Source organism: Populus trichocarpa, chromosome 17 (assembly GCF_000002775.5).
Source record: "Populus trichocarpa isolate Nisqually-1 chromosome 17, P.trichocarpa_v4.1, whole genome shotgun sequence".
Classification (NCBI taxonomy): domain Eukaryota; kingdom Viridiplantae; phylum Streptophyta; class Magnoliopsida; order Malpighiales; family Salicaceae; genus Populus; species Populus trichocarpa.
This window is the reverse complement of record NC_037301.2, coordinates 3,424,806-3,435,490: the sequence shown is the minus strand read 5'-3', so window position 1 is coordinate 3,435,490 and position 10,685 is coordinate 3,424,806. Positions and strand designations below refer to the sequence as shown.

Below are 10,685 nucleotides of genomic sequence, written 5' to 3'. Positions count from 1 at the left end.
CGAAGAAAATTATAAAAATTTAAATAAAAATAACATAAAAAATAGGCCAAGTTAACCCGAGTTAATCATTAAGCATTAAGCATTATTACTGAGTTATGAGACCATGCTAACCCAATGAAAAACAAACCAAAACAAATCATGAAGCCTAATTCCCAATTAAACATAATATTAATTGATGAATTTGGGAAAAAAGAGTCAATTAAAAAAAAAAAAAATAAGTCAATTAGGTTAACCCGCGACCCGGGTCATAAGATAAGGACAACCCAATAAAAAGCAAGTACAATGTTGAAGGACTCGTGACCCAGTTAATGAGACCAATATAACATTTTAGAAAGAAAAAAAAACCCGACCTAATTTAACCAGGGTTAAAATGTCAAAACTCGTGACCTTGATCTTAAGGGAACCAATTGATTTGCATATTGGATTAGAAATCGAGAGGAATCGTGGCTATTGTATGAAACCGCCAAAAAACTTTCAAGATGGAAGTTATTCCATTGATGTTGTATTCATGCCTGTTCGAAATGCGAATCATAATGTTTATTCTTATGGAAATGGGAATGAAAAGAGTTAATTAAAAAAAAAAATGAGTCAATTAGGTTAACCCGCGACCCAGGTCATAAGACAAGGACAATCTAATAAAAAGCAAGTCCAATGTTGAAGGACTCGTGACCCAGTTAATGTGACCAATATAACCTTTTAGAAAGAAAAAAAAACCGACCTGATTTAACTAGGGTTAAAATATCAAAACTTGTGACCTTGATCTTAAGACCAATATATTCTCATAAAAAGCAAATCAAAATAGATTATGAAACTCAATTTTTAACCGATCCAATGTTGAATGATAAAATTGAAAAAAAAATTAATTAAATAAAAGACACAAAAAATAACCCGAGTTAACCCGGGTTAATCTGTTAAGCATTATTCTCGTGTCAAGAGATCAAGATATTCTAATGAAAAATAAACAAAACAAATCATGAAGTTTAATTCTCAATTAAATCAATATTAAATGATGAAAGTAGGAAAAAAAATCTGAGTCAACTAGGTTAACCCGTCAAACCAAGTTAACCTGTCAAACTTGGTATCCGTGTCACGAGAGTGTAATAACTAAATAGAAAAAAAAAATCTAATATTAAAAAATAAAATTAAACAAAAAAAATTAATTGAAAAGAAAAAAAAACAAAGCAAAAAAAAACAAAACAAAACACTATTTTAATGAATAATACTTTATTTTGAGAGGTACAATAAAACCCCTCTCCTCTTTTTGTTTATAGTTAATATATTCTTTTATCTTAATGCTATGATTTTATACCTTTAAAGAACTTTGTTTCCTCTAAAGTAAATTATTCACTTTAGGTTCATTTATAGTTCAAAGGAAAGGAACGTGTTTCTTGTTTTCCCATTAATATTAAAATTTAAAACTAAATTAAATCTTCATATTGAATCTCTTAATTTCCATGTAAAAATCCTATTTTCGATCAAACTGCAAAATTAAGTGGGCATAATTCAATATGAAAAAAAAATTGCTGTAAAACTAGAAAAATAAAAAAAAAGAATATAGAAAAGAAGATACACAAAGGTCCATATAAACAAACACTCAAGAGAAAAAGGAGAAAAATAAATAGTGGAAGGTAGGGCCAGGATCAAACAGGAAGAATATATGGAGTCATTTTGTCTTTCTGCTTGTTTTTTATATTATATGTTGTCTGAAAAAATATAATATTATTATTTCTTAAATAGTTTTTCAATAATTTTTACCTGATAATATCAAAAATAATAATAAAATCTAAAAACTATATTTTTAATATATTTTTCAATTAAAAAATATCCTTCACCGCATTACTAAACACACTCGACATTAACCATGAGGGTAGCTCAATTGATCAAACATTGAGTTTGCTCCCTAATAGTCACGAGTTCGAATCCCTTCAGAGCCACTGAAGGCTTACATGGTCATTAATTTCAGGACCCGAGAGCCCGTGAGATTAATCAAGGTACATGCAAGCTGGCACGGATACCCATATTAATTAAAAAAAACAAAAAAAACTTGTTATGAATCCAGCAAGCCAGTATGGGGGACATGCTTATTATTTCTTGCTGGCAGTACTGCAAGAAAAACAAATCGAAATAATGGACCTACCATTTATGCCACAGAAAATTGAAATTTGATCTCCCTTTTGTATGCCTGTATATGTTCATGTCTAGACACTCAAATCTATCTAAATTTACTATTTGAGGTATTTTCATGGGATTGGGAAGGAGCCAAAATCATTAAAGGTGATTGTTCATCCCCCACAAATATATAGTTCTTGCTGCCTCAAAATTAGCCTTTCATTCTCTCTTGTCCACTCAGGAAATGAGATTGTTTTTTGTGCTAAACTGATTTTACTCTCTCATTTTAGATTTAGTTTATGTATTTTTAATTTTAGATTTCACCTTCTTTGTATATTAAATCATTTAAAAAAAGTGATAAATTCTATAGAAAAAAATAAAGAAGTCCAACCTTCGATTAAATAAATATTGAAGAATAAAATTAAACATACATGAACTTAAAAAAAACCAAGCAAACTCGAGCAAATCTTCTAAACTTAGTTTAATCTCCCAGACTTACAACTAGTGAAATTCTAAGCCCGGCTTCGTTCAAAACACTCAATCTCAATCAACTTAATGTTAAATGATGAAATTGACACAAAAAATATCACTTGAAAAAAATTATCAAAGTAAAAAAAATAATAATCAAATCTAATGTGAAAAAAAAATCAAAAGAGGATGAAATCGTAAAAAAATATAATTTTAAAAATTATCTTAAATAAAACAATATGTTTTTTAAAGTACTTTTTACTTGAAAATGCATAAAAATAATTTTTTTAAAAATTTATTTTTGATATTAATAAATTAAAAAAAAACTAAAAACACCTAAAAAATCTAATTTAAAACACGGATTTTTTTTAAAAAAAGCATTTTATCACTGCAAAAACAAATAGTTTAAAAAATAGCACGACAACTCCTATTATGAGAGACCCACGTAATGGGCTTTATCAATTCAATTAAAAGAAAAGGACTTTTCCCATATGTTTAGTCTCATTGACTTGGAAAATTGATCTAAATTGACTGGAATTAACGATGAATTATGTGATTAGCGTGAACTAGGAAACCATTCACTTGCTAATCAACTTTTTGCTGAAAAATATGCTTTGAATATAGGGGAAGTGAAGGCTTTTAGTTGAGGTGTTTACAGGCGATTGGGAAGGAGCCAGAATCATTAAGAGTGACGGTCCCCCCTCCATAAATATACGTAAAAATCAACTTCTCATTCTCCCTTGTCCACACAGGAATGATTGTCTGTTTTGGGATTGTGTAATAAATAGTAGCAAAAAATTATGATTGAAAAAGAAAACACAAAGAGAAAATAAATCATAAAAAGCATGATATGAAAGATTAGAAGCTGAATCTCTCTGTCTTTTATGCACACAGCTAGGTAGAAAAGTGTCCAAGAAAATCCAAGACAGGACTCGTTCAAAATGATCCAAAAACAGTGCTCAAATCCATGCCCATTACTTCACAGCCTGTAATATAAAAGATAATCCCAAGCACCCCATGTGGGATTCTTCTCCTTTTCTTGTTCATCAACTCCCTGTGCTTCACTTGTTGTTTTGCCTGCTTTTCCTACTCGTTTTCTCTGCTTTAACTCTGATTTAGAAGAGCCCTTTTGCTGAGAAAATCCCTGCTCGGGCTTTCTTGGATTTTCTTGGCCCAGCATCATCATGTGGGACTCTGAGAGTGAATCTGTCACTGGTAGAGATTATGAAAATGGAATCCTTTCCTCAAGCAAGCATGGTGTCAAGAATGATGGATTTGAGCTAAGAGATCACTCGTGGTATGTATGTGAAAGATGGTAACTTTAGTAAGGTTTCATGCTCTATAAACTGTGAAATTCTTCAACCTTTAGTTGGTTGCTTTTCTTTTTCTATGTCATGTCTATAGTATCATGACAAAGTTTGAGCATGGATAAGAGTTTGAAACGGTTCTTCTCCAGCCAATAGTTTAGCTTGTTTTGCACTTGTACTTCTGAAAACTTAGATGGGATGTGATTAATATGCAGGTATGTTGCGACTAATATTCCAAGTGATTTTCTAGTTCAGGTTGGAGATGTAAATTTCCACTTGCATAAGGTACTTATTCTCCTCCCGTGATGCTTGAATTTCACTCCGTTTAAGCTTTTAAATTTCAGAATTCAAAAACTAACAGATAGTTTTTAAGAATTGTGTTTACTAACCCTCCTTTGTTATTTCTTTTGTCGTGAAAGTATCCATTGCTTTCAAGAAGTGGAAAGATGAATAGACTAATATATGAATCGCGTGACCTGGGCCTCAACAAGGTGGCATTGGATGATCTTCCGGGTGGACCAGAGGCCTTTGAGCTTGCAGCAAAATTCTGCTATGGCATAGCCGTTGATCTAACAGCTGCCAATATCTCTGGCCTAAGATGTGCTGCAGAGTACCTTGAAATGACAGAGGACTTGGAAGAAGGCAATCTTACTTTCAAGACCGAAGCATTTCTCAGTTATGTGGTGCTATCCTCGTGGAGAGATTCTATAGTGGTATTGAAAAGCTGTGAGAAGCTCTCGCCATGGGCAGAGAATCTTCAGATTGTTCGAAGATGTAGTGAGTCCATCGCTTGGAAGGCTTGCGCAAATCCTAAAGGAATAAGGTGGGCATACACTGGAAAACCCCCTAAAGTTTCTAGTCCAAAATGGAATGAGATGAAGGATTCAAGTCCTAGTAGAAACTCGCAAGTTCCGCCTGATTGGTGGTTTGAAGATGTTTCAATCCTTAGGATTGATCACTTTGTTAGAGTCATTACTGCAATCAAGGTAAAGGGGATGAGGTTTGAATTGATTGGAGCTGCTATAATGCATTATGCAGGAAAGTGGCTTCCAGGTTTGATTAAAGATGGGGGAGGTTCTATAGATGAAGCAAGCAATAGCAGCAATAGTAGTGGTGGCAGTAGTTGGAAAGGTGGACTCCATATGATTGTGGCAGTTTCTAAAGATGACACCCCAACAGCTGAAACCAAAGATCAACGGATGATCGTCGAGAGCCTGATCAGCATAATTCCACCACAGAAGGATAGTGTCTCTTGCAGCTTCCTTCTTCGCCTGCTGAGAATGGCAAACATGTTGAAAGTGGCACCTGCTCTGGTAACTGAATTGGAGAAGCGCGTAGGAATGCAGTTCGAACAGGCTACATTGGCAGATCTTCTAATTCCCTCTTACAATAAAAATGAAACTTCGTATGATGTGGATCTGGTTCAGAGACTTCTCGAGCATTTTCTGGTTCAAGAGCAGATAGAAAGTTCAAGTCCTACCACGCAATCATTTTCTGACAAACATATGTACGACGGAGCTCAAAGGGGTGCCAATCCAAGTGCCAAGATCAGAGTAGCAAGGCTTGTTGACAGTTATCTTACAGAGGTGTCCAGAGATAGAAACCTTTCGCTAACAAAATTCCAGGTGCTGGCAGAAGCTTTGCCTGATTCTGCAAGGACCTGCGACGATGGACTATATAGAGCAGTTGATTCCTATCTTAAGGTAATTCCATCCTTTCCCTTTTTATTATTTACAGCATTTATTTTCATCACTCTGCAAGAATGAAGCTGCATAAAAATTTGAGCCTTATGTACTAGTTCTAAACCTTACGCTGTAACATTTAAAGATAATAACTTGAAATAGAGAGTGCTTACCAGAGTTCTAGACACAGAACCAGGTTGTGCACCTGTTGATAAGTAGGCATATCAATGCATAAATGCAGACATAGAGGATATGATAATTGGAAATAAATTATAAATCTGAAAAATTCATACCTGCGGGTCAAAAAGGAAGAAGACATGTCATCATATATAATGCCCCCCTTGTAAAACCATGACCACAGGCAGACATTTCTTTCCATCATTATCAGAAATAGCTCATCAGGATAGTGAAAGGAGTAACAATGTCAAAAATGTATATATAATCTTGAAGGAGCAAATAGTGAGCTGTTTCTAATTAAGAAACTACTATGTGATTAGGAAGGAGTAGAAATGTAAGCCTAGTTGTTTCTCGAAGAAAGTTTGGAAGGAAAGAAATGATATTGTAGGTAGTCTGGAAATCATTTTGAGGATGTTCAAGTATTCCATACTTCTGCAATATTATCTGAACGAATGCCCACATGTTAAGCAATTTCTGTATTATTACTCAACAGGCTCATCCAACACTGTCTGAGCATGAAAGGAAGCGCCTCTGTCGTGTGATGGACTGTCAAAAACTCTCAATTGATGCCTGTATGCATGCTGCTCAAAATGAAAGACTACCACTTAGAGTTGTAGTCCAAGTACTCTTTTCTGAACAGGTAAAAATAAGCAATGCATTAGCAAACAATTCCCTGAAAGAAACTGGTGAAACTCAGTACCAACCTATGATATCAAACCGAAAATCTCTACTTGAAGGGACGCCACAATCATTCCAGGAAGGATGGGCAGCAGCCAAGAAGGACATTAACTCACTCAAGTTTGAACTCGAAACCGTCAAGGCTAAATATCATGAGCTCCAAAATGACATGGACATTTTGCAGAGACAGTTTGATAAATTGACAAATAAGAAACAGGCGTCAGCATGGACCACAGGGTGGAAGAAACTAAGCAAATTCACCAAGATGACAACTTTGGAAAACCATGATATCGATCCTCAGGTTGCTACAGCTCCTGGAGAACATACTAGTAAGACAACTAGAAGGTGGAGAAATTCTATTTCCTGAAAGGTGATATAGTTCATTTTGATTCTGTGTTCCTATTGTTTACTTTTATTTTCCTTCTACTTCTTTGTTTCTTTGGAAGTGCAGGGTTTTCGTTCTTTCTATTTTTATTCAATTTTCAGAAATTACCTTAAGAAAACTAGTACAAGTCCAATTTGTTACCAAAATCTGCTTTGTGTCATCAATGAGTTTGTTAATTCTCCATTAAAGTGTACTTAGTTTTCGAAGGAAGACTCCTGATTGCGATACACTGGGTGAACTACGTAGTGTCACTACATTTATGTACCTCCCCCAACTCCAAAGAGATCAAACTTAGGGAAAACCACAATAAAAGTGAAAGAACATAAAATGATTTTTGGATGGACACTGAAAGAACATGATGAGATATTTCCTTTGATCACCATAAAAAAAGTGGGCAGCATAGTTTTTTGATGCATCATATTTGTGCCTGTAGAAATCAAGCATTTCACCAGCAAGATAGCAAAGAACAAGATTTTGATGCTGTTAATTACAAGATGAATGATATCATCTGCTAAAATTTGTGTTCCATAATTAGAAATTTCCTGAAAAGATGATTTTGGATGCCAAGTGCTAACCACCAAACATGGCCCTCTGATGTACTGGACTGGCATCTGCCAGAGACCATGCTATGAATGTACTTGCAGGGAAAATTTATAGCATCCAAAAGAAGGGAATCTTCTAAAGATTCTCTATTGGAAAGAGTTGCTCCAAGGTTCCTAGAATGGCCATGATAAAAGGACATGAACTTAACCCACACTGGTATGGTTTCCAACGTTCTGTGGTTCAACTGCAAAGGATTTGAACTGCTGATTATAAAGTATGTTCTTAGTTAGTGTCTTTGATTGAAAGGCCCTATGTTTCCACATGAAATCCTGAAGTATGAAAGAGGCAACGAGTGGTGATAATAGAATTCACAATTGTGATTCTATGGGTCCACAGCTCCAAGCTGATATAGATTATATTGGAAACAGTAAGAAACAAACACAAAAAGACAATCCATGCTTTAAATCATATTTCAATGAAAAAGGTGTTACTGATGTAATATGTCGAGGCAAGAGACTGCAAATGACAGAATTCAAGTATCAGACAAACCTAGATACGGAAGATCATTCGCTCTCCGCACTCACCTAACAGGTGTGAACAGTGCTATTGACATTGATATCCATAGGCAAATAATGGCAGGCATCTCTGAAATATGGTCCTGAAGAGTTGCCTTCAACTTCCAATTCAGAATTGTTTATGGGCGGAAAGCAGTAGGTCCCATGGTACCTTAATCATGTAGGAAGAGTGACAGTGATTAATGATGGTGTTACATTATTTTCAACACAGGAGCAAATATGTTGCTGATCTTGGACATTGTAGGCACTGATTACCATTATTCCATCTATTATGACAAATCCTCGAATAAACCCAGGTGATATATAGCCCACCAAAACTTTCAATCATTGTTGAAACTATGCAGATGCAGAGTGACAATCTCAGAAATGAAGAGTGCATAATCAAGTAGCAAATTGACAGGAAGAATATATAAAACCTCTAGTATTTCTTCAGGAGACTCGTTACAAATAATCAGTTAAATAAGAAATCAGCTCAAGCATACAAAATCCTTTCCAGCAATCCTGGTTGGTCTATTTCTATCCTTAATTCAGATGCCAACATTTACTTTCAGAAGAAGCTGAAGGCAGTGATACCTTGAAAGTGCCTTTAACAGCATAGCTGGGAGACAAGATTACGTGCCCTAGTGTGACCATTTACCGAAGCAATTGCTTTTCAAGTGGCACCACTAGCTAGCTATGTGACAACATCACCAGCATGGAATTGTTACCACAGAATTGTTTAGTCACCATCTACTGAACAAATGGTCTAAACAGAAGGATGGATGATATGCACTGCCAGAGAATTCAGTATCGTACGAAGGCACCAAGCCGCCAGTCATAGCTAAACAGTAGAATAGATGTTATAGGTAAGATACCAGAAGGTGTAAAGATTCTAAGAAAGGATGAGAAATTCAAACCTGCCCCAGATAGTGGAGATGGCTGTACTTCTTTTGGCTATCAATGTATCTGGGCCTGTTGGTCAGAAAGAACAGATCAACTTTTTGACAGAGGACTAATCTCACAGCAGCACAGCCCACATGTTCCTCGGGTATTGACCACAGACAGTCAAGGCGATTAATCATCTGAAACGCAAGCAAATCAATAAACATAGCAAGTTGTTTGAAATATTCGATCATTTCAACATGGAAATATCCATGCAAGTCCATAGAAAGAAATCATCATCAATGAAATACAACGGCTACTATCTTTCAGGATCAACAACACTGTAGCTACTATCTTTCAGGATCAACCGACATGGATATCCTGATAATGAATTCTGTAAGCTGGTATTCTTCTCGGGTTATCAGTCCACAGGCGAAGTAGTTAATAAAAACTGTAATCCTTGACAAGAAGGAATTTAGCCTGATGTACTTTCTCATGCTTTGCAGAAGGAGGGGGTTGGATATTAGGGTCTCAGTCCATCTCAAGAATCCTAAAAAGAAAATGAAATTCCCTGAATCTTAGTGCATTTCACTGTGATATTTGCTTCAAGAATCTACACAAAACAACTCTGATTTTTAGCCTCCTATTTGAAATCTCTACTCATTCTACAGGTCACCGTACTGTTCTCTTCATCATTCTCTGATTTAATATTTTAACAATCTGAAGTTCAAATGCCACAGTATTCAAATATCTGCAAAAGATTTTGGTTTGGTTACAAAGGAGAGGTTCGAGCCAGAGACCTCTGAAGGGAGAGGGGGGTATATATGGATGCTGATTGAGCTACAAGCTCATAGGACACACATAAACTAATCAATAACACAAGTAAAAAGCCATCAGTTTGTGCTTAAAAGAACAATAATTCATCTCTTTGAACACTTCAAATTTGTTTGAATCTTTTCAATGAATGTTGTTAGCTTCAGACTGCACTATATCGTCACCGAAGTGGAACCCAGTAGCAGACTTGACAGAATTTCTCGACCCTCCTCATGCAAGCAAAATGTCAATAGGAGGAGACATAAAACTCAAGGTTGGGGGGGCAGCTTGAAGTGCTTGTCAAGGAGACAAAACTGGGTGCTCTTACTGTATAACATGAAGCACTTGCATGAACTGTTCTTATCCACTCTATAGGAAAAGAGCACCATTGCCTTGCAATTGGGGCAACTCGAGCATAGAATCTTTGCCACACAACTTTTTCTTAGCATATATAGCAAAATACGACAAATTATTGCAGGAGGAGGATTTATTATACCAAAATAATTTTAATTGGACAATACAATCAAACTGGTTGAAGTAATTAATAAATTAAGAATTTATTAGTTTGGTTAAAATCATATAACAGCTTCTTCCAAAAAAAGAAGTATGATATATATATATATATATGAGTGTGCATATACTTATAATCTTCACTTTCTATTCAAATTAATCCAAAATATTATTATTTTTATATTTTTATATACCATAAACCTAACTTAAAATTCATGTCGAAAGTTAGATGGATCAATGCAAAACGTTATAATTTTAATTTTTTTTAAAAATAAAATAATGTTGTATTAAAAATAAAAAAGAGTTTTAGCTAGATTTTGATTAGGTCAAGTTTTAACATGGTTTGACATGCAATACTACCTAAACAAGGTTTTAAATTATGAATAACTGGTTTGAGTTTAAAAACACTAATTTATATATTACTTAATATATAATTTAAATTGAAAATTAAAACCATATAAAGATATTTGACAATGTATAGGATAGCAAAAACATAGTAAAATAAGAGAGAAATTATAGTTTTAAAATTTGAATTGACTTAACAAGTAATCAAAGACTTAATCAACTTAAAATCTAA

The 10,685-nt window shown here is 34.7% G+C and overlaps 1 protein-coding gene across 1 annotated transcript; it reads left to right on the top strand.

Annotated features, from left to right (window-relative positions):
* The first annotated feature begins 3,306 nt into the window (after positions 1 to 3,306).
* Positions 3,307 to 6,952, top strand: LOC7472513 (root phototropism protein 3). The gene is made up of 4 exons (XM_002323919.4): positions 3,307 to 3,874; positions 4,100 to 4,169; positions 4,304 to 5,587; positions 6,237 to 6,952. The coding sequence occupies exons 1-4, from the start codon at positions 3,762 to 3,764 to the stop codon at positions 6,786 to 6,788; spliced, it is 2,019 nt and encodes a 672-aa protein (XP_002323955.4). The 5' UTR covers positions 3,307 to 3,761; the 3' UTR covers positions 6,789 to 6,952.
* Positions 6,953 to 10,685: the final 3,733 nt, after the last annotated feature.